Source organism: Musa acuminata, chromosome BXJ2-4, assembly GCF_036884655.1.
Source record: "Musa acuminata AAA Group cultivar baxijiao chromosome BXJ2-4, Cavendish_Baxijiao_AAA, whole genome shotgun sequence".
Lineage (NCBI taxonomy): Eukaryota > Viridiplantae > Streptophyta > Magnoliopsida > Zingiberales > Musaceae > Musa > Musa acuminata.
This window is the reverse complement of record NC_088341.1, coordinates 3,546,386-3,571,230: the sequence shown is the minus strand read 5'-3', so window position 1 is coordinate 3,571,230 and position 24,845 is coordinate 3,546,386. Positions and strand designations below refer to the sequence as shown.

The window sequence follows — 24,845 nt, the reverse complement described above, 5'->3', positions numbered from 1 at the left end:
GCAAATATTTGATTATAAAGTCACCAATGTCTTTGTAAACTTAAGATTCATATTAATTTTATATATAGTATCACATAAAATTTAAAATATAATATTTATTAAATCATAAAATATACTAAATTTATCATCAATGAAAGAAAAATAATATCCTAATTTATCAATTATAGATAGATAAATTAAATTTCTAGAAATAGTAAGAATAAGACATATATCCTTAAGATATATCAGATGACCCATATTATTATGTAATTCAATTAGCAAGCAACAATAATATAAATATGTAGTATGAACCAGACTCTCATTCTCCTCTCTTTATATCTTTCATAAGATCGCTATAAACATTGGAATATGGACTAAAAAGAGATGAGAATAGATTTATAATATCTCTTCCGTATTTTATACTAATCCGTATGAGATATTATCTATATATAAATGAGAACATAAAATCTATGATAAATAATTTAAAAAATCTCTTTTATCAAGGTTATTACTTTACAAGTCATGTTATAAATAAACTTTCTTTTTATTGATTGATAATCATAATCAATATACAATCAAATTTATAATATATCTTATTTAATTAAATAAAATGATATATTCTAGCAAATACTAATCTATTGTGAGACATTATGCTAGACCTCACATTTTACTTTGAATTCCATACACATCACTTTTCCAATTTTGAATGGACTTGCTGATGATTCATTCTTACGAGAGAGAAAGTGTTGCATCGAGGATTAGTGTATAGCACACGCGATCTTCTTGTTAAGGTTAGGAACCTCAACCTAATGCAGGATGTCAATTTCCTTTTTTTGGTACGTCGTTATCAAGTTATGGAGTCAAAAAGAATAATCTTTCAATGCCTTTCAATTATTCTTGAAAATTTGGTGACAAGGAAATTGTTATAGAAGATAAGCATTATTAGATCGGGATTAGGAATTGACTCGGTAAGTCTTAGGTCATTGGATCATTTGCTGAATCCATAAAAAAAAATTCATATCATATATATTTTTAATTTTAAAAATATAAAGAATACTAAAAACACTAGATATGTTAACTAAAATAATCTTAATCGCTAAAAGGTATGCCTTTGACAATCTATAGATATTAGAAAAAAGGTTTATGTATCCTACAGTGATGGTGGGTTAAAGGGCCATCATGTAAAGAAAGTGTTAGATGCAACTCTTCTCTCTTACAGTGTCTAATGGCGTGTTAAGAGAGAAGAAGAAGCGAGGACTAAACAAGATGGTGGGAAAGATTATGAAGCCACTGAGTTGATGAGTGGGGCAAGGAGGTGGTGGGGAAGATGGGAGTGATGGGTTGGATGGTGACTGCAACACAGAAAGTAAACGATAGTTGCATCAACTGGAGAGAGAGAGAGAGAGAGAGAGAGAGAGAGAGAGGATAGCAATATAATAAGCAGTGACAGGTGTGGAAGAGAAGATAATTATAAGGAGGAAGAGAGAGACAATGGCTTGAAGGGGTCAAAGAGGAGAGAAGATAATGATAGGGAGGAAGAGAAAGACAATGGCTTGAGGGCAGTGATGGTGGATCCAAAACTCTCCCCCCTCTCTAGTTGTAACAAAGTTTGTCGATCACTAAACAATCATAATCCTTTTTTTTTGTATATACGATTGACTTTAAACTCAACAAAAGATTTTACAAAAGCATTTACATTCTTAATTATCTTGCTGATTTCTCCAAGAAAGAGGAATTCTTGAGGGTAAGCAAAATACCTTTAAATGTATTCTTTTCATTTTATCTTATTATTTTCATGTAAGTAAAAGATGTGGAAGTATGTAATTTATGTATGTCTCTATTTTTATCTCGATTGGTGTGAGAATCACTAATATTACTTACTTATATAAATGATCAATAAATCATTATTATTGTATATAAACATTTATTTTTGCCGATAATCCTTAAAATAAGACGACATGTTAATATTTAGATCATTTTGGTGATTTGAGGACGAAATTACAACACGGAAGAAGCAATCATATAAGCATGAAAACAATAATCGAGTCATTGCCGACGTCGATGCCCTCCAAGAAAAGGACGTGATTAGTTTCCTTTCCATGAGGAAACTTCACGTCACACCTACCGACAGATACATGAACGAGTCCTCCCATCCCACCTTATTCACCCAAATCGTTATTGCTTGAAGCAATGGGTGTTGCAATCATTGTTGTGATTGCAATAGGTTTTTTGTTTGCTTGATCATAATTTTTCCCAATCATCGTAGCTCCTCCTAATAATCATGGTTGATACCTAATTAATCCTTATCTATTACCATCCTTATTCCCATACAATATGTCAACATCAAATTAAGTCAAACCCATGCCAAATGATAATAACGTTGCTCTCGCTACACAATGATGTGTGTTCCCCCTATGATTGGTGTAGTATGCATTCCACATAAATAAAGAGATTATTTTGATGATGAATCAAGAACACACTAGAATGATGTGTTCTTTTTCTGGTGTCATCATGCAAATTGAATTAAACACTAATCATCCCTCAGCCCTACACACAATTTTTTTAATTGTAAATTCAAAGGACTCTAAAAGCTTAATTCTTTGATCCATAGAGGAGGTAATAAATAAATAAATAAAAGTGTAGGGTCATTAGATGATTCACTTTTCTAGAAGATTATGTTAGCATGTTTGATTGTAGTAATCAAGATGAGTGACCTATAATACCATTCTAATCACTTCACTAACAAACACCATAAAATTAATTACTCCTTTTATTCTTTATATATATATATTTCAAATATTTTTTCTAGTATTATGTATATTTATTTACATAATTGAATATATTGTAAGTGTACATGATTAGTATGGGGGCATGGAATAAAGTAAACCACCAACTCGCTTGACCTTTTTCCCCACTCCTCACCACTACATACTCTTTTGCTTCTAGGCCAAGGGTTAAAGAAGACTCATGACTAGGAGGGTAAGCTCACCCCTACTGACCTCCCCTGTTCATGAGTGGTGACCCGATCCCTCCCGACGACTTGGACCGGCGATTGATCACGAGTCGTGTCACCACCTAGCGCGTCCCACGTCTCCTTGTATCACCCTCACCTTTACTTCTACCTCGAGCCCTTCGATCACACAGTAGTCGGCTCTTTCTAGCTTTCCAGGTGCTTTCGAGGAGGAGCAAGAGGCGGAAGAGGATGGTGGGGATTTTCTCTCGGATTTCCGGTGGCTGGGGGCACCGCCGGTCGCAAAGCGCGATGGTGAGCCTGCCAATCATCTCAAAGATGAATCTTTTGCTGGGTTTTCAAGAGAAATAGATTGATTTGTGCTGGATTTTTGGTCGTTCTGCTGCTTATCGGCTCTTTGTTCTGTTGCTTCTTCTGATTTATTTTTAGTCGAGAAATTCCAGTTCCCCCTAAATCAAAATATTATGAGAGTCATGGTTGCTTGAATCCGATTGTTCGATTGATCTCTTTCAAGAAAAAATGCTAACGATAAACATCAATGTTTGTTAATCATGTGCTCGTAAGTTATACTTTGTTATTTCTTAAAGAAAAGATGGAACTTGATTTCCGTATGTCAATGTTGGACTATGCCTGCGTTGATTTAAAGAAAAATGGTGGTTATTTGAGGAATTGCTATATTGCCTGATCTCTTGCGTATGCTAGGTTACCAGGGAAATCTTATTACATTCTCTTCCGACTTTAATTGAATTTTTGTGTCCTAGGATGCGAGGAACACACTGTCGCCAAACATGGAGGAAGGAAGCTCTGTTCCGGCTGCTGTCAGCCATGGATTTGAAGCGACAGTTGAGTTCAAGCCAGTTGAGCACCCATCTGAGCCCCTTGTCTGTGATCAGCCAGTAACTTGCCCGCTACCAGAACCTTCTATACTAAATGTACGTTTGGATCCCTTTAATGGTGTATTCTACTCCATCAAAAATCTGTCTTTGTAGTAGTTGAGTACTTTTATTGCCGTTTCATTCTTATCCTTCTTCATAACCATTCCTACTGCAGCATATTTTCTTTGTCTGGATGGTTGATGATGGTTTATCCAAAAGAAACAAAGATTGACTATGCCATACTTCATAGTCATTTATAGTGATAATTAAGTCCAAAAATATTTACTACATGCTTCTTTGTGTTTCCAGCTCATTTTTGTCATTGACCTTTATATTCCTTTTGAATCTTGTTGGCCCAACATGTTATCGGATTGACTCCTGGACATTACATCTTGTTTTCTGTTCTTAGATAATGGACAAGGTTTTCCAATTATACATTCCATCCAGTAGGATACATATTCCCAGCATGGCATACTGTCAGTGGCCAATAATTATGCTTGGGATATGCAGAAATATATTATTTTAGTTTCATCCTAAATCTTTCATCGGGAAAGTCATTATGTTGCTTCTGTATGAGTTTTGATGTGATTTTCAGTGGTTTAAGACTATGAATATATTATGTCAACATCTACGTGTGTTTACTAAATGATTATAAGATCAAAGATTGCAGATCTTGCATGTAATGATGGGATTTTGGGATCATCATGGGGATTCATAATTATTATATCGAACATGTCTTCACCTGATGATAAGATTAACAACCTTAAGGGCATGAAAGATGTGAAGTTCCTGCTATGGATCAGCAAGAGCTATGTGATATTATAGCACGAGAATCTAGAATTAACATATCTGTTGTAGTTTGAGCGGATATGCACTGCCATGAGAACAAATGTCCCTTATTCTGGTCAACTGCCTGATATACATTTTGTCTTACTCAAATTGTTATACTTAATTCTATGAGTAGTTTGAACTAATTTCGACTTCCATATAATAGATGTGTGAAAGTTTTTTGGTATCAGTAGAGCTTGCTTTTTCATATTTGTGGTTTACTTTTTCAAGTCCCTTATGACATCATTTTCCTATCAAGGATTCAGGAAAATTATTTAATAAGCCACTATGTATTTATTCCATATCCATACAACTTCAAGATTATTGTTGCAAAAATACACCCTTTGTCAAAACAGTTCTGCTTTGATGTACTTTTTGCTTTATACTCCATTTCAACTTCTGAACTTTTTCCGTCAACTCATCTCTGAACTACTCATTATAGATTAACTAAACATTTGCCTCAGCATTCATATATTTCTTTTGCTTATTTAAATAAATTTTAGTTGTGGTGTATTGCAAGCATGTCCTGTTGCGGCCTCAAGATGAAAAGGTATTGTTAACAGATGTTTGATAAATGAGAAGAATAGGTAATGCAAGTTTACTGGTATTGTTTATGGTGCCTATTAAATGAAAGAGAAAAGTTAATTTGATCATATCAATTTGAAAAGTTAATTCACAGTTAATCAAATTGACCATATCATAGAGGCTTTAATTTCAGATAATGTGGAAGGGTTGAGGATTTCTCATTTCTTAGACCCATTTTTTTATCTAAATAGGGTCATAGTTTTATCTTCTTAATTATGTATTTATTGATTATAATTTTCAATAAATTCCAATTAAGCCATCTTCCCATATGTTTTCTTTCTGCCTACCCATGAACATTTAAATGTAGTTTCTTTTAAAGATAATCTCACATATGATCCTCTTTAAGGAAAAAAAGAAAGAAGAATTTTGCAACTACCCTAGTGAATCCTTATTTCTCACTTAGATCTATTTAGAATTATTGGTTTTGGAAAGCCTGTGCTACCTCATGTAATAATTTAAATGTCATTATTTTCTTCAAACTTATTTTTTAAGAGGGGTTGCAGATATCTTAGAGTCTAAGACTGATAACTTTCCCTTTTGGTTTGAGCATATGCAAAAGCTGTTGAATGCTATATGCTAACTTTGATATTGTATTTCAACATGCTTTTCATAAAAGCAGGTTATTTTGGCATTATCGTATTACTTCACTGCACGTCATGTCTGCATGACCTTCACACTGACAGTTTTGCTATTCCACTGAATACAAGACCTATCGAACACGTCAAATCCTGAACTTACATATTGCACCAGAATTAGACAATTCTCAGATCCTCACTGAGCAAAGTGGAATTCTGATATTCTTCATTTGATGACTCTTGATCTCTCATGTGTCCTTGTCTTTCAATCATCTTTAGTGCCTATTTCGATTTATAAAGCAAACCTCTTGCTAGCAAGGATCACAATTTTCAGATATGCAAGCCTGACAAAATCATAGTTAAGTGCAATTAGTTGATCCTAATGCCACTCAAGTCAACGCTCTTAGGGGCAAGATCTAGCCGGCTGGAACCCTAGATTAGACAGGAGTTGTGGTAATACATGGTATCCAGGTGAAATGGGTGTGTTCATGAAGTTACTGTAACTGTTGGGTGGATGGATGTGATAATTTAATATCATGAATACTTGTGTATTGAGTTTCTTCATGTATGTCATGGATAGTTTACCAATGGAAACATTCATTAAAGTTAAATGTATTAGACCATGATGAAGATGACAAGAACTATTACAAGATATGCGAAATTGGGAATTTCCTAGAAATGCCTGTGCCTAAGCTGGGTTGCAAGTCATGTTTGGTGCTCCTGGAATATCCAACTGCTTTGGTACGGGGTCATAATTAGAATGCCAACTTCTGCAAGTATAAGAAGTTTTTGACATATAGTTACCGAGTGTCCACTACTTTGGCAAATAATAAGATCCTCGTTGGATGAGGTGTCCGCTATGAAGTGGAAGTGCAAGCAGACATATGAAAAATGCTTTAGAACTGCTATTTATTCTGTCATTCATTGCCTAATATGTATATTTTTCGATTTCAGGATAGAAGAATATGGAAAGAACGAAGAACTTCAGCTACTGCCCATGCGAAGGCTGATTTGCCAGTTGTTAAGGATGGATCACACCTCCAGTCCCAAGATGGCCGAGCAAACCCTACTCCGAATCCAGCAAAACGGCTGATATCACCGACTCTTAGCGCACCTGAACATAATATCATCACTCTCCTTGAAGAGTGTAATACATCCGAGGATCATGCAATTAACTAACAAAAGCCTGTCTGCAGCCACTCGTGTAGATACGCCTTTTCTATGTATTATGCTATACTTCCAAGCCCTTCTGTCTTATAAACGTTTGCTGGTTTCCCATCGATGAATTACGACCACGAACCGATGAACCATAAAAATAGTTGTAAAGCACCTCATGTATTATGCAATTGCTTCTTTTGGTCACATTATGCTTCAAGTAATTCTTGTGAAAAACTCTGTTTTCTCATCCAGTATGATGTCCATGATATGAAATGCATAGGCTATGGCAGGAATATGAACAAAGAGACACATCCTGATTGCGTATATAGTTTTGATATGTTGCCCTCTCTCTGCAGAATCTTGAAAGCTGTGTATCCTGCAACAATAATTGTCAACTACACACCACTCTCCATCATCAGTTTTTGCCATTGTTCATCAAGAGCTTCTACAGGTCTCTATGGTGTTGCTTTTACCTGCGCAAGTTCTTTTAGAGTCTTATCAGATTTGTGGGCACAAAAATAGTGCCTTTTAAGTGACCCTAAATCAATGAAATTGGAGTGTCACAGTGCTTGAATCTTTTTTTATTTCCAATCAAATTTAAAATTAATATTATATATATATATATATATATATATATATATATATATATATATATATATATATAATTATAATGAGACTTATCGTGCCCTTAATAATATGAAGAGCAATTATATCTTTTTTATTATTTCTGTGAAAGTTATTTTTATGTTTTCCAGCATCATTAGCGATCCTAAATTACTCATATCATTCAAATACAATAAACAACCACTCTCTAATCCACCATCAACAATTCGTACGGTCCAGGATTACTATCCCGAATCTCAAAGCAAAGCAGAAATGGCCCCCAACCCGTCTCGAGTCCGTTCCGTAAGTCGTGCTCTTCGAGTCGGCCGTAAGAGGTAACTCAAGTCCGTCTTAAGCCCTAACGTTGTCGAGAAGTATCGCCGGACCGTGCAGGCGACTTCGAACGGCGGCAGCGAAGACAGACGGTAATATTACTTTTAGTGTCGTGTGTTTTCATCTTTATCAGCTAATTTTAATCTCTATCCGGTCTTTAAGATCTTTGCCTTTCTCTTTGTTGTCGAACACAAGAGAACACGTTTTGAGTCGACATTTCTAAACGTGGATTGTTGGATTGACTGTTGGTAAATGGGAGTTCGCAAAACTCGCGGAAATGAAGAGTTTTTTTGCTTGTAAAACGATAAAAAAGGCAAATTTTTTGAACTTGAACTGAACGAATGAGCGGTCGACGTTGCAAGGTACATTCTTTCTTCTCACAACCAAAGAAAGTGAAAGAGTTTTGCTTCTATGCATTTGTGAGATCGAGGTTCTTTCACATTGTGTGATAATGCAGTTTTATTTCTTATTTTTTTGAAGTGATTATATATATATAGGAAGTTTTCAAGATTTATCTTCTTGAAAAGGTATGCATGTGGAGTACTTGATGGATTTAAAGGGTAGAACTTACTAATAATTTTATTATGCTGGCGTGGATGTCTTGTTAGCATGTGATTACTTTCCTAAGAGGAGCTTAACCAAGTCTGAAAGGGTTATTCCAGTTAATTTCAACTTATTGCGTTGCTAAGATTTTTGTTTCAGGTACTTCCTGAGTTCGGTCCTGCAGAAAGATGGTGGAGCTTGTTTTTGAAGACATTTTCACTTTGACCAGACTGGATCCAGATAGTAAAAAGTTTGATAAAGGTATCTTACATTGTTTTATTGATTGGATGGTATTTCAGACTTGATGGAATCAGAGTTGTGATGACTTTGGCTTCTCGAAGTCGTTCTTAAAGAAGTGTATAAGGATCGATATTTGCAGAATAATATCTTGAAGAGTGTACCTGATTTGTCAAAAATTTGATGCTCTGTTATCTAATGGTTTTTTTTTTTGGTACTTCTTCACATGGCTCAGACTCTACAAATAGGCAAGTCTGAATTTAAAAACAGTGTACAGTCAAAATCTGAGTAGGAGTCTAGTCTCAGAAAACTGCAAGGAGAAATCTAGTGCTGCTTTAAGTCAAGTGATTATGAAGTCTTTGAATTGGTTTTAGATAAAGGATGCAGATGCAAAATCTTTGATAATAATATGGCAAATGCTTCAGGGTTGTGCGGTGAAATGTAAATGTACAAGACTGTTTAAGCAGTCATACAAGATGCATGTACTAGTCTTTTCTTTTTTTCAGCATGGATTATTTTCTTTAGATTTATGCTGCAAGCATTGTTTTTTTTTTTAATGGATTTTCAATTTTTTACTTTGTTGCACATATAACTTATGTCTGCATCTGCACTAGTTATCTTGTATGTCATTTACCAGCATGGAATGCTAGTTTAAGCTAATCACTTATTGACAAAATTCTTCTATCAACCTCATTATTTTTCACCTTAAATATTCTTTTAGTGACTTGCAGTGTGATGATGCAGGCCTTTTCTGTGACCATCTATTTTATCATAATCGTCCATACTGGCATTTTCATCTTAAATAACTACAGTACCATGTGCCTGATGCATCCTTTATATGTCTCAACCTTTCCATATTCGTAACTGCTCATTAGGAACCTGAATCAAACTTTAGCCAAGCAAGGTTTAGACTTTGTCTCACTGTTGAGGCTTGATGAAGATAATGTTTCCTACACTGACATGGTAGAGTCTGTTATACTTCAATTTAGTCATTTATTGCGACGAACATGACTTGCAAAAGGGACTAACATGCTAGTTAGATCTTTTCTCATCTGTCTTCCTCATTTTATTTTAATCACCCTCCAAGTTGAATCAGTTTTGTTTTCCATGATCTGGTGAGTCATAGATATTCATCTTTATCGTACTTCTATTGTCATACGCATTTATTGTTATATAATTCATTTTATGTTCTTGCCTTAACTAGCGATATTTGAGGCTTGAGTCAACACGGCCTTCCCGATATCTCGAGTGAGTCCATCTTGGCAATGGTTTCTTTATTCACTCGATCCTGTCAGTGGCATCTTGATTAAATTCATAAATATGCTGTAGTCGAGATATATTTTTTTCTGTCAAGGAATAGCATTAATTATTCAAATGAATAAAATTAAGTTTATGTTCTGGTGGGAAACAGTGTTATGATTACAGTTGGGTAATTCATCGAGCTGATTTGAACTTTAAGATTGATGGTGTTGTACTTTGGCTCTCGTATAATTTGTTATTTTGCTTCATTCAGGGAAATCTATGCTTCTTTTGGTGGACTACCGATGATGCTGAAGGGGTATCCTCCTGCAGCTCAGTTCGAGTTGGACCAAAGGCTTTTTCTTTTGATGAGAAAAGTGTAAATCGTACTGTCTAACTACACTGAACCGAATGAGACTTATTTGTTGAGATTACAACTGGAGACTTTGTTGGTCTGTGCTATTGCCTTTTGAATAGCTAAAATACTTTTGACCTCGACATGAAACTTATTATGAATGAAGATCTTCTGGGAAGTTGGTTCCTTCGCCTGTAATTTCTTCTGCGTCTCATATTTAGATCTGTCATGCAATATGAGATCTGTTAACAAACTGCGAGGCTTTAGGAGTTCTTTGGAACGAATGAAGACCAATAGTTGCAGAAATGTTGGCATAAATTTAGAAGAGCATAGCATAGAAATGTTAACATGTTCATTGTTCATTAAAGTGTTGAATACACACCAATGCATTAGCAAGGCTGTATATTGGCAAGAATTGCTGTACTTACTAAATGAACTATACTCGGATTTCTCTTCAATTTAAACACCTGACATGATAAAACACAGGTTCTTTGTTCAACAATAAGATGAAAGTTAACATTACAGCATTAGCAATAATTAGTTTCTCATGGAGCAATACATTCAATCAAAGGTTAAGCATACAAATAGGCGAGTGAGAAGGGTCACACTAGCCATGCTGACAGAAGAGGAAGAAGCTGCGCCTTCCCACCCTATCTATATCTGCCTTAGTAGTGACAGTTTTACCTAATACCAATTGACAGCAACAACTGTAATATGCTCGGTTCTTAACCATTTTATGTTATCTGGGCGTGGGGATCCTTTGGGGTTAGACTCCAATCTCGAGCAGGGAGGGGCTAGACGCCACTCTGCCCTTGCTCTGTTTCTGCTGCTTGAGCATCAGAATCTAAGTTCCTTTTCGGTTTGTCATCTCCGGAACATTGTTCTTTTCCATCAAGACTTTGATCTTCCGCACCTTGCTTTACTTCACCAATTTTCTCCTGCAAGGTTGCATTGACAATCAATACATGCTAGAATATGCCGGCATGGATTTTAGGAGACATCAATGGCGTATTAAAGGAAAATAAGATTCATCACCTTAAGCAATGTGTTTTGAGAAAGAAGTTGCTCGTACTCCTCCTTGATCCTGGTGAGCTCTGCCCTCAAGGAAGCATTTTCCTCTCTCAAAGTATCGGCACGTTGAGCCAGTTCTTCATACTCTGCCTGCAAATCATTAACCATTAATGACACTGTTATCTTCATAAGTTGGAGACTTGTTTAATATTTGCAACAGAAAAAAAAAGCATGTGGAATTGTACCTGCTTACGTAATCGGGACCGACGTGCAGATTCTCTGTTTGATTGCTTTCTTCGCTGCCTTTTAAGTTCTCTATCATCCTGAATGTAGCAAAAATTGTTAATGGAAAAAACATGCTAACCAAGATAACTCTACTTTCTGTTGCTAGATCAAGTAAATCTTGTTAAGCACTTCAGCATTTGTTTCAGAGAACCTAAACTCGAGGAAACTATTAAATAAACAGTTTATCTCTGTATTTGAGAATCTACATAAAATAAAATTACTAGCACTATAATGTAAATAGCATGCACATACTCACGGGTGTGCATGTGCACACACATATCTGCATATGCACACATGGGCATAGTAATATCTGATAGGGGCAAAAATGGCGATGTGACACGCCGTGACAGCATCCCCCTGAGCGACACACAGCCCGAGGCTCGCCATACCCTGCAGCAGCTCGGCCTCCCACGCAGCCCCAGTGGCAATGTCAGACGCCACCAAAGGTACAGTCCTGCCCTGCAGGCAGCTACGTCAGGTAACAGCAAACCTCTATAAATACCCCTGAGTCCTAAGCAAAAAAGGGGAGGAACTCACTCAGACACAAAACACTCAGAGGCTCTTCTTCTGCCTCATCCACAATCCCCTCCACATCTTTCTCTAATTTGATCGTCGGAGGGGTCGGGCCGAGCTCCCGGCCCGACCTGTGTGCAGGTGCGAGACGGTGTCGCCTCTTCCTGAAGCTGCGGCAGAGCTGCCTCCCGACCCGAACCGCCGACCCGACCTGCCGAACCGACCTCCCGACCCGAACCACCATGCTACGGCCGCCGGGAGACCCCGAGGGACGCCGCCCGAGATCCCCGACATCCGGACCCTCGAACCGAGCCGCGACGGCCCCGAGGCCACGGCTTAAAAAGTTACTTACCGTAACAGATTGGCGCTAGAAGGAGGGCCCGGAATGATGGTACGTTAGTCTTCTCCTTGGTTGCTCCACTGCAGCCGACCTGCACCAGCAACAGCGACTTCTGGGGCTGGTCTCGGCTCCTCGGCACCGAGCGCCTCGGCCCCACGCGCGCGGCCAGACCGCGCGTCTCGGCCCCTCGGCCCCACGCGACTCACCCGCGTCGGCCCCTCGGCCCCACGCGGGCGGCTCGGCCCCACGCGCCTCCGCTCGCGTCAGCCCCTCGGCCCCACGCGTGCGGCTCGGCCCCGCGCGCCTCCGCTCGCGTCAGCCCCTCGGCCCCACGCGACTCGCCCGCGTCGGCACCCACGCGTGCGGCTCGGCCCCGCGCGCCTCCGCCCGCGTCGGCCCCTCGGCCCCACGCGACTCGCCCGCGTCGGCACCCACGCGTGCGGCTCGGCCCCGCGCGCCTCGCCCGCGTCGGCCCCACGCGCGCGGCCAGCCCGAGCGCCTCGGCCCCTCGGCGCCACGCGCGCGGCTCGGCCCCGCGCGTCCCGGCTCCTCGGCCCCCACGCGCGCGGCTCGGCCCCGCGCGCCTCCGCCCGCGTCGGCCCCCACGCGTGCGGCTCGGCCCCGCGCGCCTCGCCCGCGTTGGCCCCACGCGCAGCTCGGTCTCATGCGCGCGGCCAGCCCGCGCGCCTCGGCAGCTCAGCCCCACGCGCGCAGCTCGGTCCCATGCGCGCGGCCAGCCCGCGCGCCTCGGCAACTCAGCCCCACGCGCGCAGCTCGGTCCCATGCGCGCGGCCAGCCCGCGCGCCTCGACCCCTCGGTCCCACTCGCGTGGCCAGCCCGCGCGCCTCGGCCCCTCGGTCCCACGCGCGCGGCCCGCTGGTTGCCGGTCTCCGCCAGGGGTCACAGCCACTCGATCAACGGCCAGACGCTCTCGCCGGACGATGTCGTGGTCCAGATGAGTCGCGGCCGGATCGCGCCCCGCCTGGTGCCGACGTGCTCGCCGTCCACGGGCGAGTACTATGTCGACGCCTCGGGGGGTGATCTCCAGGTCGATGTGTTGAACTAGACGCTAGCCAACGGCGGCCTCGCGCCCAAGTCGTGGACCGACTACCTCTACTTGTCGGTCGGCAGCACTCTCTTCAACGCCGGCGTAAGCGGGCAAGCCTTTCACCACGGACCTCAGATCAGCAATGTCCACGAGCTCGATATGGTCACAGGCAAGGGCGAGCTGATAACATGCTCAGAAGAGCAGAACTCAGAGCTGTTCCATGGAGTTCTCGGTGGTCTGGGACAGTTTGGGATCATCATCATAGCCCCGATTGCACTAGAGACAGCTCCTCACGGGGTGAGATGGATCCGAGCGCTGTACTCCGACTTCGCGGCCTTCACCAGAGACCAGGAGCTCCTCGTCTCGCTCCACAGCGCCCACCGGAGCGAAAGGTTCGACTACATCGAAGGCTTCGTCATCATTGATGAAGGCCTCATCAACAACTGGAGGTCGTCCTTCTTCTCCCCCAAGAACCCCGTTAAGATAAGCTATGTTCACTCCAACACACTGCTGCCTCGGCCCCTCGGCCCCATGCGCGGCCAGCAGCTCGCTGCCTCGGCCACTCGGCCCCTTGCGCAGCAAGCACTGCGCTGCTTCGGCCACTCGGCCTCATGCGCAGCCAGCACGCTGCCTCGGCCACTTGGCCTCGTGCGCAGCCAGCAAGCAGCCTCGCTGCCTTGGCCACTCGGCCTCATGCGCAGCCAGCACGCTGCCTCGGCCACTCGGCCTCATGCGCGGCCAGCAGCTCGCTGCCTCGGCCACTCGGCCCCTTGCGCAGCAAGCACTGCGCTGCCTCGGCCCCATGCGCAGCCACACGCTGCCTCGGCCCCTCGGCCTCGTGCGCAGCCAACAGCCAGCCCGTTGCCTCGGCTCCTCGGCCTCATGCGCAGCCAGCACGCTGCCTCGACCACTTGGCCTCGTGCGCAGCCAGCAAGCAGCCTCGCTGCCTTGGCCACTCGGCCTCATGCGCAGCCAGCACGCTGCCTCGGCCACTCGGCCTCATGCGTAGCCAACACGCTGCTGCCTCGGCCCCTCGGCCCCATGCGCAGCAGCCAGCCCGCTGCCTCGGCTCCTCGGCCTCATGCGCAGCCACACGCTGCCTCGGCCCCTCGGCCTCGTGCGCAGCCAGCAGCCAGCCCGCTGCCTCGGCTCCTCGGCCTCATGCGCAGCCACACGCTGCCTCGGCCCCTCGGCCTCGTGCGCAGCAACACGCTACAAGCTGCCTCGGCCCCGCGACACCATGCGCAGCTTGCTGCCTCGGCCCCGTGCGCGGCCAGCCCACGTCAGCTCTTCGGCTGACGGCACAACATGCTACCTCGGCCCCATGCGCGGCCAGCCCGCCTCAGTTGCTCGGCTGACAGCGCAGCTTGCTGCCTCAGCCCCATGCGCGGTCTATCCGCCTACACCGAGCACCTCGGCCAATCACTGCCGAGATCTACCTCGGTCACAGTCCACCTACACCGAGCACCTCGGCCAATCACTGCCGAGATCTACCTCGGTCGCAGCCTGCCTGCACCGAGCACCTCGGCCAATCTCTGCCGAGACCTACCTCGGCGCGGCCCGACCGCCTGTCGTGTTCCTCGGCCGCGTGGTGCCCGAGGCCACGTCCTCGCGTCCTGCCCGCCTGATCGTGCTACTCGGCCGCATGGCCCTCGCGACCACGCCTGCGCGGTCTGCTCGCCTGCGTCGTGCTCCTCGGCAGCATGATGACCGAGACCACACCTGCGCGGCCTGCCCGCCTGCGTCGTGCTCCTCGCTTCCATTATCCCCGAGACACACCTGCGCGACCAGACCGCCTGCGTCGTGCTCCTTGGCTCCATGATCCCGAGACAGACCAGCGCCGCCAGTACGCCTGCGTCGTGCCCCTCGGCTCCATAAACCCCGAGACACGCCTGTGCGGCCAGCCTGCCCGCGCCGAACTCTTCGGCCATATCCACTACCTTGCCCACCTGGGTTACGTCCCTCGGCCGCAGCCTGCCTGCGCCGGGTGCCTCGGCTCCATGCTTACCGAGGCCACCACCTCGGTCGCGTAATGCCCAAGGTCGCCACCTCGGTCGCATAATGCCCGAGGCCTCCTCGGTCGCTTAATGCTCGAGGACACCCCCTTCGGCTCTGCGCCACCCCGAGACCACACCTGCGCGGTCACCCCGCTAGTGTCGTGCTCCTCGCTTCCCTCACATCCCGAGACCACACCTGCGCGGTCACCCCGCCAATGTTGTGCTCCTCGGCCCTCGGCTTTACGCCTCCCGAGATCACACCTGCGCGGTCACCCCGCCAGTGTTGTGCTCCTCGGCCCTCGGCTTTACGCCTCTCGAGATCACACCTGCGCGGTCACCCCGCTTGCGCTGTGCTCCTCGACCCTCGGCTTTCCGCCTCCCGAGACACACCTGCGCGGTCACCCCGCCTGCGTTGTGCTCCTCAGCCCTCGGCTCGACGTGCCCCTCGGCCCTCGGCTTTCCGCCTCCCGAGACACACCTGCGCGGTCACCCCGCCTGCGTCGTGCTCCTCGGCCCTCGGCTTTACGCCTCCCGAGATCACACCTGCGCGGTCACCCCGCCAGTGTCGTGCTCCTCGGCCCTCGGCTTTACGCCTTTCGAGACCACACCTGTGCGGTCACCCCGCCAGTGTTGTGCTCCTCGGCCCTCGGCTTTCCGCCTCCCGAGACACACCTGCGCGGTCACCCCGCCTGCGTCGTGCTCCTCGGCCCTCGGCTTTACGCCTCCCGAGATCACACCTGCGCGGTCACCCCGCCAGTGTCGTGCTCCTCGGCCCTCGGCTTTACGCCTTCCGAGACCACACCTGTGCGGTCACCCCGCCAGTGTCGTGCTCCTCGGCCCTCGGCTTTACGCCTTCCGAGACCACACCTGTGCGGTCACCCCGCCAGTGTTGTGCTCCTCGGCCCTCGGCTTTACGCCTCCCGAGATCACACCTGCGCGGTCACCCCGCCAGTGTTGTGCTCCTCGGCCCTCGGCTTTACGCCTTCCGAGACCACACCTGTGCGGTCACCCCGCCAGTGTTGTGCTCCTCGGCCCTCGGCTTTACGCCTCCCGAGACCACACCTGCGCGGTCACCCCGCCTGCGTTGTGCTCCTCGGCCCTCGGCTCGACGCCTCCCGAGACCACACCTGCGCGGTCACCCCGCCTGCGTTGTGCTCCTCGGCTCGACGCCTCCCGAGATCACACCTGCGCGGTCACCCCGCCTGCGTTGTGCTCCTCGGCCCTCATCGGCTCCATCGGCCCCGAGTCCAACCCTGCTCGGCTTCCTGACTAAGTTGCGCACCTCGGCCTCGTGCTGCTCGAGACGTGTTCGCGCAACCGGCCCGTCTGCGTCATGCCCCTCGGATCCGCATGAACAGCCTACCTGAAGTAAGAAGCCATGCATCGGACTCCCTGCATGCAAGAACCGACGCATAGCTCCTTTCGGGGGGGGCATATGATAGGGGCAAAAATGGCGATGTGACACGCCATGACAGCATCCCCCTGAGCGACACACAGCCCGAGGCTCGCCATACCCTGCAGCAACTCGGCCTCCCACGCAGCCCCAGTGGCAATGTCAGACGCCACCAAAGGTACAGTCCTGCCCTGCAGGCAGCTACGTCAGGTAACAGCAAACCTCTATAAATACCCCTGAGTCCTAAGCAAAAAGGGGAGGAACTCACTCAGACACAAAACACTCAGAGGCTCTTCTTCTGCCTCATCCACAATCCCCTCCACATCTTTCTCTAATTTGATCGTCGGAGGGGTCGGGCCGAGCTCCCGGCCCGACCTGTGTGCAGGTGCGAGACGGTGTCGCCTCTTCCTGAAGCTACGGCAGAGCTGCCTCCCGACCCGAACCGCCGACCCGAACCACCGACCCGAACCGCCGACCCGACCTGCCGAACCGACCTCCCGACCCGAACCACCACGCTACGGCCGCCGGGAGACCCCGAGGGACGCCGCCCGAGATCCCCGACATCCGGACCCCCGAACCGAGCCGCGACGGCCCCGAGGCCATGGCTTAAAAAGTTACTTACCGTAACAACTTTAATAGAAACTATAAATAAATATTTAACTATTATGAACTTAACTAAACATATGATTTTTTACATATATCAATGACAACAAAAGATCCATGCAGTCGACCCTAAATAGTTGGGACTTATGACTTTGTTGTTGTTGTATTGACATTAATATGGAACAAAGGAGACTTGAATAGTTTGTGAAGCATTAAGCCATTTATGCACTCTTTTATGAACATACAACATTGAAACTTTAACACTCATAGAAGTATGAAACATATTTAATAACCAGAAAATAGTTTGCAAGTGCAACTAGAAAAGGAGCCAAGGGAATACCTTCAACCAAAGATCAGATGGAGCACCAGGAACTGCAGCTCCTCCAACTGCAGTCGCAGGAATCTTACCATGCACCGGAACAGGGGATGAGCTTGGAGCACCCCAGTAGTCCATCCCTATATTTAAGTTTGTGGTGGGACCAACAATTGCTCCAGGTACAGTTGCTGACATAGGCACCATAGACAAAGGATGACTCAACGTTGTCTGTGATGGCATTTGAGTAACACCATTCTGAGAACCACTTGCGGAATTGCCATTCTGGGAAGCCTCTGTTGTAATGCATATAAATTGAAAGTCAGCAAACGTGATAATAAAATTAAATAAGCAAAAAAATATTTGCATTCACCTACCACCAAAAGACTCATGCCCACCAGTTGTCTTTGGGTGTGAATCCTGTGGAAACCAATGAAGTGAATGGTCTAAGCTGATAAGTCTTAACCAAAAAAAATCTCAAATTCGTTCTTATGTGCAAATGCAAACAATTATTTAATCAAGATCGACAAGTAATGACCCAACTATTTGGGGTTTCAATACATAAATAGTTTCATGTCATTAAGCTCCACATAAAGCAATATCTCTAGTTAAATCAAGAGGATTAAAATATGTTTTTAATGTTTCTAGCAAAAAAATCTTTAGGTCTCTCTTTACTCTCCTTACACAACTATTTCTAATCAACAAACAGTATCTAATCACAATATCTATAGATAGAAAAAACAACTTAACTAAATCCGCATCAACTTTCTGTCAGCATGTCAATTCTTAAAGAATCAGGAAGCCTTAGCACAAACTCATATTGATTTTTATATGTGCTTTCACACGAGAGAAAATACTCTTCTGTAACCACATCAGTCCTCTTCTACTGATATGATTCACTATCTATTATTAAATTAAACTTCAATTTGCATGAGCATCTTTCTTCAACCAAGTGATACAAGTAAAAATGTATCTTTTACTCCTCTAAACCAAGGTCTGCCATACCGAAGCGTACCGTCCACACCGGGCGGTATGTACCGGGCGGCACATACCGGTCCGACAGATTACCGGTACGCGGACCGCCCGGTACCGCTACAGTGCTACAGTACTATACTGCAGCACTGCTACAGTATGAAAAGTATAAAATTGTTCGGTACACCCTGATGTACCTCCCGGTATACTGATACCGTACCATACCGAGCCTGGGTCGAAACGCCGGTATGGTACGGTACGACGAACCTTGCTCTAAACCATGTCTAGCTTCCAAATTTATATAAAGTCAAAACCATCATGAGTTTATGACAAATTAATATCAAGTAAGGTGAATGGATACTTTGATCTACTGTTAGACTATAAATAAATGTCTAATATCCAGTGTTAAAAGTATAAAGACATTGTAACTCTTTAAGTCATAAAAGACAGGAGACCAATGAGGCACAACATAAACATGAATTTGCCCAGTTGTCCATGCAGAGTATCAAACCAAAGTAATAAAGAACACTTGTATGGAAATAACAACAATGATGGAAAAAGTAACCAAAGATATGACAGAGGTCCTGTATCTTCTCCTAGTGTCAGTAGAGGTTATAATTTCCAGATGAACTTATAGGAAATAAAAACTACTACACATCAAAGTAGGAGAAGCACCAGGTAGTAAGTGAAACAATTTAAGACTAACCTACCAAGATAAGGGACAACAAGAAGACAACCATTTGCAAGAAAGGTAAAGAATAGCATGACATTAAATTAAAATTAAAAGAAGAAGAAACATAAAAAAGCATAAGAAATGCTCACATTTTGAGAATTGGCATCACTCCCCTCACTTGAACTCTCACTTCCACTTTCGCCACTACATAACCATGTTATCTTAGAAATAAACAATGTCTTGTGCAAAGGTGTCACCTGAATATAGTAACTAAAGTCATGATAATCAAGCCTAGATTTTGATGTACCTCTGAGAGAACGCTCCATTAACTGGTTGCGCTGATGTTTTACCTGGCTCGCTGTTGTTCTTTCCTGTAATCATATTCAAACTACCTAAACTTCCTTTGGATCTTCTTATGGGACTTCTTTCCTTACCTTCAGATGACTTACCATCCATTTCCACTCCAGGAGCACCTCCCTAGAGATATGATATGTCATAACTAGTTCAATTATTCCAGGTATATAGTGAAAACATAAGATAAAAGGCTGGCTGGCACAGCGGGTAACTCACAGAAGCCTCAACATTGCTGTTTGCAGATGTCATAGCATAAGGGTTAAAAGGGTGTGCCCCCTGTTCAACATTTGCAGAATGTGAAGTATCAAACACAATTCCATTATGGGAAAGAAAAACATTCTTGTAAGATAGATTGCAGCCAGGTATGATTTGAAAGAACATACAGGAGGCATAGATGGATGAGAATATAACCCTCCAGGAGGATACATCACATATGGAGGTGGTGGAGTCCCATATGGTGGCATAAGGTGCTGCAAGCAAAAGGCTGCAAATGAAGGTCCGCTAGCATGTTGAAAAATTTAGATACCATGCAAGATAACTATTTTGTTTTCCTACTGTTACTTCATGAAGATGATAAATACTAACAGTATAAGCAGTGGCAAATTTTGCGAGTAAAGATAAAACGAGGTGGTCCACCTAAACTTTTACTTCAACCCAACAAGTAGCTTTTGCCTGTAGGGAAAGAATGATCCAGTGTATGATTTTCCTTCTTTGATTTCCGCATGGATTCACATAGCAAGGGTTTCAAGTTTGAATAATCAAACCTAGCCATTGTACTGTAGAAAAAAGTCACAAAATGATCTTGAAAAAACAATTAGTAGTTCTTAGTGTATGGTTAACCTGCAGACTAGACACACTACAATGATTCAAGAGGCTTTTATAACCCATATAGCTTTCTGACTTCATGTAATTCACATGATGTTACCACAATAAATGAATTAGATTGACTCCTATAGTACATGTTACTGAAATTGACTAAGAAAACAAGTTTTCTAAGTATGATTATTCATAATTCACTTATTTCTTCTTCTGAAATACCTCAAAAAAAGGATATATTGAGACTCATCCAACATAGAGATAGATAAATATTCAAAAGAATCAAAACAAACCCATAAAGCAAAACAATCCTTGGAATAATTCAATAACAAAAGGCACCTGAGGTCCCCACATGTAAGGATGGGGCTGGGGATTCGATGCCACTGGAGAATGAAAAAATCCATGTGGTGGAATCGGTGAATATGCCTATCGGAATGAAAAATAATGCAACTTGATTAGTTCCCCAAAGCACATAAATAATCAACAAGCAAGAACATTTAAAGTGCAAGAGGAAAGACTTCATTGACAGAAATAAGGTGCACCACCTGAAAGCTTGACCAGTCAGGGTAAACGGTCACAGCAGGGGTGGAGCTAGTGGCAGGAGTTTGCTCCTAAAACAATAACATTAAAGAAAAAAATGATCTTTTCCAGCAGACTACAATCCAAAGAGAGATTTTTAGACCCCAAGGATGACATCTGAGTACCTGAGCTGCAGATGTCTTTGGAGCCTTGGCAGATGGGTCGGCCTCACTGCTGCCCATAATCCAATGACCCCTCCAACCGCTACTCCCAACGAATCAAATTCTTCTAAATCATATGCTAAATCAGGAAGAAACAGAGGAGAGGGGTCATCCAACTCCACATTGTTGATCCAACTTCCAAACCCTAATCTGCAAAAGAAACCAAGAAGCACAAAAGAACGTGGCAATGAAAAAGAGGGTAAACTGCATAAACTGATATCAAAACAGCTCTTTAGCTCACAAGATAACCAACTTTTGTCGGATGAGATTGAACTTTTAACTGTGAAGAGGGAGATAGATACCACAGTTAGAGCAATCTTTCTAGCGAATGAATTGAAGATGGGAAGCAAGATTCAACGGTGAAACAGTGTGAGATTTTCTTGACTGTGGGGCTAAATTGGACGACATCTAAGAAGTGTAAGGAGCACATAGAGCAGGATGACAAGAACATGTGAAGAAAAGGGGAAGTACACAGTGAGATGTAAGAGGAGCAGGAAGTCACAAATCTAAGGGTGGCAGCAGTGAGTCCCTTTTTTCTCTTTTTTTTTTTGGTACATGGGTCTATCTGACCTGTTTAAATCGGTTTCAGGTACCCTTTAATCAGGTTTGGCATAGGTTTTGGTAAGAAAAAATAGTACCCTAGTAGGGTTTGGGTAAGCTGAAATTCATGGGTACCTTACCCATTTCCACTCTATTACTAAATGATAATGGCAGCAGATCAGGTTCTTAACCAAGTCCTCACATCTATTTCCTGCTTAAACCAAGTTTGAGTACCCATTAGGTTGGTTTGGCATGGGTTCAAGTAGGAAAGTGGGTACCTAAATCAGTTTTGGCTCTAAATAATTTGATAACCAGACAGGTTCAAGTTAGGATTCACGTTATGGTGAAATCAATGAGTACCCTACCCATGGCCAATTGCTACACAAAACCACACTGAGTGAAATAAGAGGTGAAGTTATTAGGGTAATGGTTTTGGAAACAACAAGGTGAGTGACTGCGTTGGAAAAATGTCAACAAAAATGTTTGATGAGGTAGTGTATTTTTCCTTCAAAATTAATGCTGCCATCGATGGTACACCATAGTTACCATATCCAAAGAACGCTGATCATATGCAATATAAATTGATTCTGATGAAATACATCCTATTGAGCTGATAATTACTTGTGGGCAGCATAAAAATCACATTTTCTGAGTATTAGGATTTCTGATGTTATAGTTGAGAAAACCTTATGGTAGTGTTTCAGCTCTCCTCATTTAAAAGAGAGTCTAAAGATGAAGACTAGTTTCACTTTATGATTAGAAACAATGAAAATTGAATGTAAAGTTGAAGAATTTTAGGGCTAGAGAATTCATAGAGTAGTTTAGTATTCCTAGATATCAACTTCTATGTCAACTTTAGGATATATGATCACTAAAACAATTTTTTACTTGTATCATCCAAAAAGTTTGGACTGATGGAAAGAAAATGCATGGCAAGGATGACAGGTGATTGAAGAGAGGAGGCAGAAGGATCTCAAATATAAAGCTGGCAGCCTTTTACCCAACACATTTAGGTTTGAACTACTGAGAAGAGGAGAGAAAACTAATAATTAGGTATGAAAAAAAAATTAGAATACAGATCCATCATAAACAAGATAGACACATTAGCAACGATATGGAGAAGGGGTTAAAGAAAAAGGAGTAAAAAGAACAAATAATTTATGTGGTGTATAAAGAATTAGCCAATCGTAACTCCAACTAATATTGTTTCTCACCGTATGATTCTTTTGGAACAGACAGTTCTTTATGCTTCATTCTAATCGCCCTCACAGGCAACCAAATCCAAGTAGCCAAACCAAATTATATTCTGCATTACCTTACAGTTTCATCTCTCAGTTGATGACTGAGTGATAACAACAGAAACCCCATTGATCTCGGAAGCATTTCTACCAGTGTTTCCAGATACATTGCAATAACAGGCAAATATCGAGCAGGACAACCACTAAGCACTAAAAATGTAACTTCTCAGAATTCCTAGTCAAACAACATTTCAAATACAAAACACCCAAAAGACAAAGAGGTGTGGAGAAAAAGCAGAATTTTTACGATTCTTCCGTCTAAAGACTTAGAAAATCCATACCAAATATAACCATAAAGAAAAATAGGTACGGATCGGGATTGAAAAGAACAGAGGAAATAAGCAGAACCACCACTCACCCTAAATATGAAACTTTTCGGAATTCCTACACCAAATTTCAAGCGCAAAGAATATCCAAAAGACAGAGAAAGGTATGTGGCGAAAGAGGAGCGCCTTCACGGTTCCTCCGTCTTCGACCCAAACCTTGAGATCTAAATAGAACATGATGATAACGGCATACTGACGCAGATCGGGGTGTATATATAAGAAGAGGAAGAGGAAGAAGAAGGGACAGAGACGCACCTGAGAGAGAGGGAGAGGGAGGCACTGTGAAGAGCTCGGGCCCGTCTTCTCTGCCCACGCCAACGAGATGTACTTACACCTAGGGCAGTTGCTTCGTAATCCGGGCCCATGGGCCCGGTAGCAGGACCCGGACCAGGTATTGGTTTTTACTTACTTAAATTGAATACAATTAATTATAATATCACGTTTATGTCCATAATCATTTAATTAAAAAAACATAATACATATATATAATATTTGACATTATTAACTTAAATTCGAGTGAATAAATATAGAAATTAGTGGATTCAGAGGGAGACATATGTAATTTTATTTAACTTACATAAATTGAATTAGTATTTCGATTCTTGGCTTCATTATTAATCATATGAAGGATATATAATTTTTTAATCAAAAATAAAAAATAATATTAAGCGATTGATCCCTTTATCAAATATTAATAGTTTAAATTCTTATTGAATAATGTTAGAATTTATTTTTATGAGCTTTTGAATAATATTTATTGAGTCTATTTAATCCAGTTACTTATTAAATCTGTTTAATTCAGTTAGAGTCCTAATGGATCCTAGGTGGAACTCTATAAATAATGATGTAATTCTTTCTTTTAATCAATCAATTAATGAAATATCATTCCCGTATGTGACAAAATCCTAGGAGGCCCCTCGAAACGATCAAAGAGATCGATCCCCTCGAAACGATCAAGGAGGTCGATCTCCTCAAAACGATCATTCCCTTTTCTTCCGCGACAAGATTTTAGGATCTTATCAATTGCTCTGATACCAAATGATAAGACCCAAAGTCTTATCGTAAAAGAAACAAGAGAAGGGAACGAGAATGATTACTTCGAGAGGATCGACCTCCTAGGGTTTTGTCACAAACTGGAATAATATTTCATTGATTGATTGATTAAAAGAAAGGATTACATCATTATTTATTTATAGAGTTACACATAGGGTCCATCAGGACTTAGATTTTTAATAATAAATAAATATTAACTCAATAAATATTATTCAAAAGATCCTAACAAATAAATTTGATATACTGATTTACTTTTCAAAGACTCAAGGTTTAAAATATCATTTAATAC

The 24,845-nt window shown here is 43.2% G+C and overlaps 2 protein-coding genes and 1 long non-coding RNA gene across 6 annotated transcripts; 2 read left to right on the top strand and 1 right to left on the bottom strand.

The window, feature by feature from the left end:
- Positions 1 to 3,048: 3,048 nt before the first annotated feature.
- On the top strand, positions 3,049 to 7,175 carry LOC103980603 (uncharacterized). Its single transcript, XM_009397042.3, has 3 exons — positions 3,049 to 3,244; positions 3,712 to 3,882; positions 6,768 to 7,175. Exons 1-3 carry the CDS (start codon positions 3,182 to 3,184, stop codon positions 6,990 to 6,992), a joined length of 459 nt encoding a protein of 152 aa, XP_009395317.1. The 5' UTR covers positions 3,049 to 3,181; the 3' UTR covers positions 6,993 to 7,175.
- A 720-nt stretch (positions 7,176 to 7,895) lies between these two features.
- Positions 7,896 to 10,467, top strand: LOC103980602 (uncharacterized). Its single transcript, XR_671344.3, has 4 exons — positions 7,896 to 7,999; positions 8,103 to 8,269; positions 8,610 to 8,711; positions 10,201 to 10,467. It is a non-coding gene; the product is annotated as an uncharacterized LOC103980602 (long non-coding RNA).
- A 287-nt stretch (positions 10,468 to 10,754) lies between these two features.
- Positions 10,755 to 23,853, bottom strand: LOC135609535 (bZIP transcription factor 1-B-like). 4 transcript variants are annotated; one of them, XM_065102894.1, is made up of 15 exons: positions 23,759 to 23,853; positions 23,536 to 23,667; positions 21,304 to 21,489; positions 21,145 to 21,210; positions 20,939 to 21,025; positions 20,167 to 20,253; positions 20,000 to 20,059; positions 19,879 to 19,906; positions 19,737 to 19,800; positions 19,579 to 19,633; positions 18,162 to 18,204; positions 17,812 to 18,080; positions 11,538 to 11,615; positions 11,317 to 11,442; positions 10,755 to 11,219 (listed from the first exon to the last, which is right to left on the bottom strand). In XM_065102894.1, the coding sequence occupies exons 3-15, from the start codon at positions 21,358 to 21,360 to the stop codon at positions 11,076 to 11,078; spliced, it is 1,164 nt and encodes a 387-aa protein (XP_064958966.1). In that variant the 5' UTR covers positions 21,361 to 21,489; positions 23,536 to 23,667; positions 23,759 to 23,853; the 3' UTR covers positions 10,755 to 11,075. The 4 variants fall into 4 exon arrangements, with proteins under 4 accessions (XP_064958966.1, XP_064958963.1, XP_064958964.1 ...); XM_065102891.1 differs by having other exon boundaries at positions 19,737 to 19,906; XM_065102892.1 differs by lacking the exon at positions 23,536 to 23,667 and having other exon boundaries at positions 19,737 to 19,906; positions 23,759 to 23,819.
- Positions 23,854 to 24,845: the final 992 nt, after the last annotated feature.

Excerpts from the sequence above, each read along its gene's own strand:
- LOC103980603 (XM_009397042.3), top strand. The coding sequence starts at position 3,182 with ATGGTGGGGATTTTCTCTCGGATTTCCGGTGGCTGGGGGCACCGCCGG. Across the intron at positions 3,245-3,711 it reads GCCGGTCGCAAAGCGCGATG|GATGCGAGGAACACACTGTC; the intron begins GTGAGCCTGCCA and ends TTTGTGTCCTAG. Across the intron at positions 3,883-6,767 it reads CAGAACCTTCTATACTAAAT|GATAGAAGAATATGGAAAGA; the intron begins GTACGTTTGGAT and ends TTTCGATTTCAG.
- LOC135609535 (XM_065102891.1), bottom strand. The coding sequence starts at position 21,360 with ATGGGCAGCAGTGAGGCCGACCCATCTGCCAAGGCTCCAAAGACATCT. Across the intron at positions 20,254-20,938 it reads CTTACATGTGGGGACCTCAG|CACCTTATGCCACCATATGG; the intron begins GTGCCTTTTGTT and ends TTTTGCTTGCAG. Across the intron at positions 18,205-19,578 it reads GTGATGCCAATTCTCAAAAT|GATTCACACCCAAAGACAAC; the intron begins GTGAGCATTTCT and ends TGGTTTCCACAG.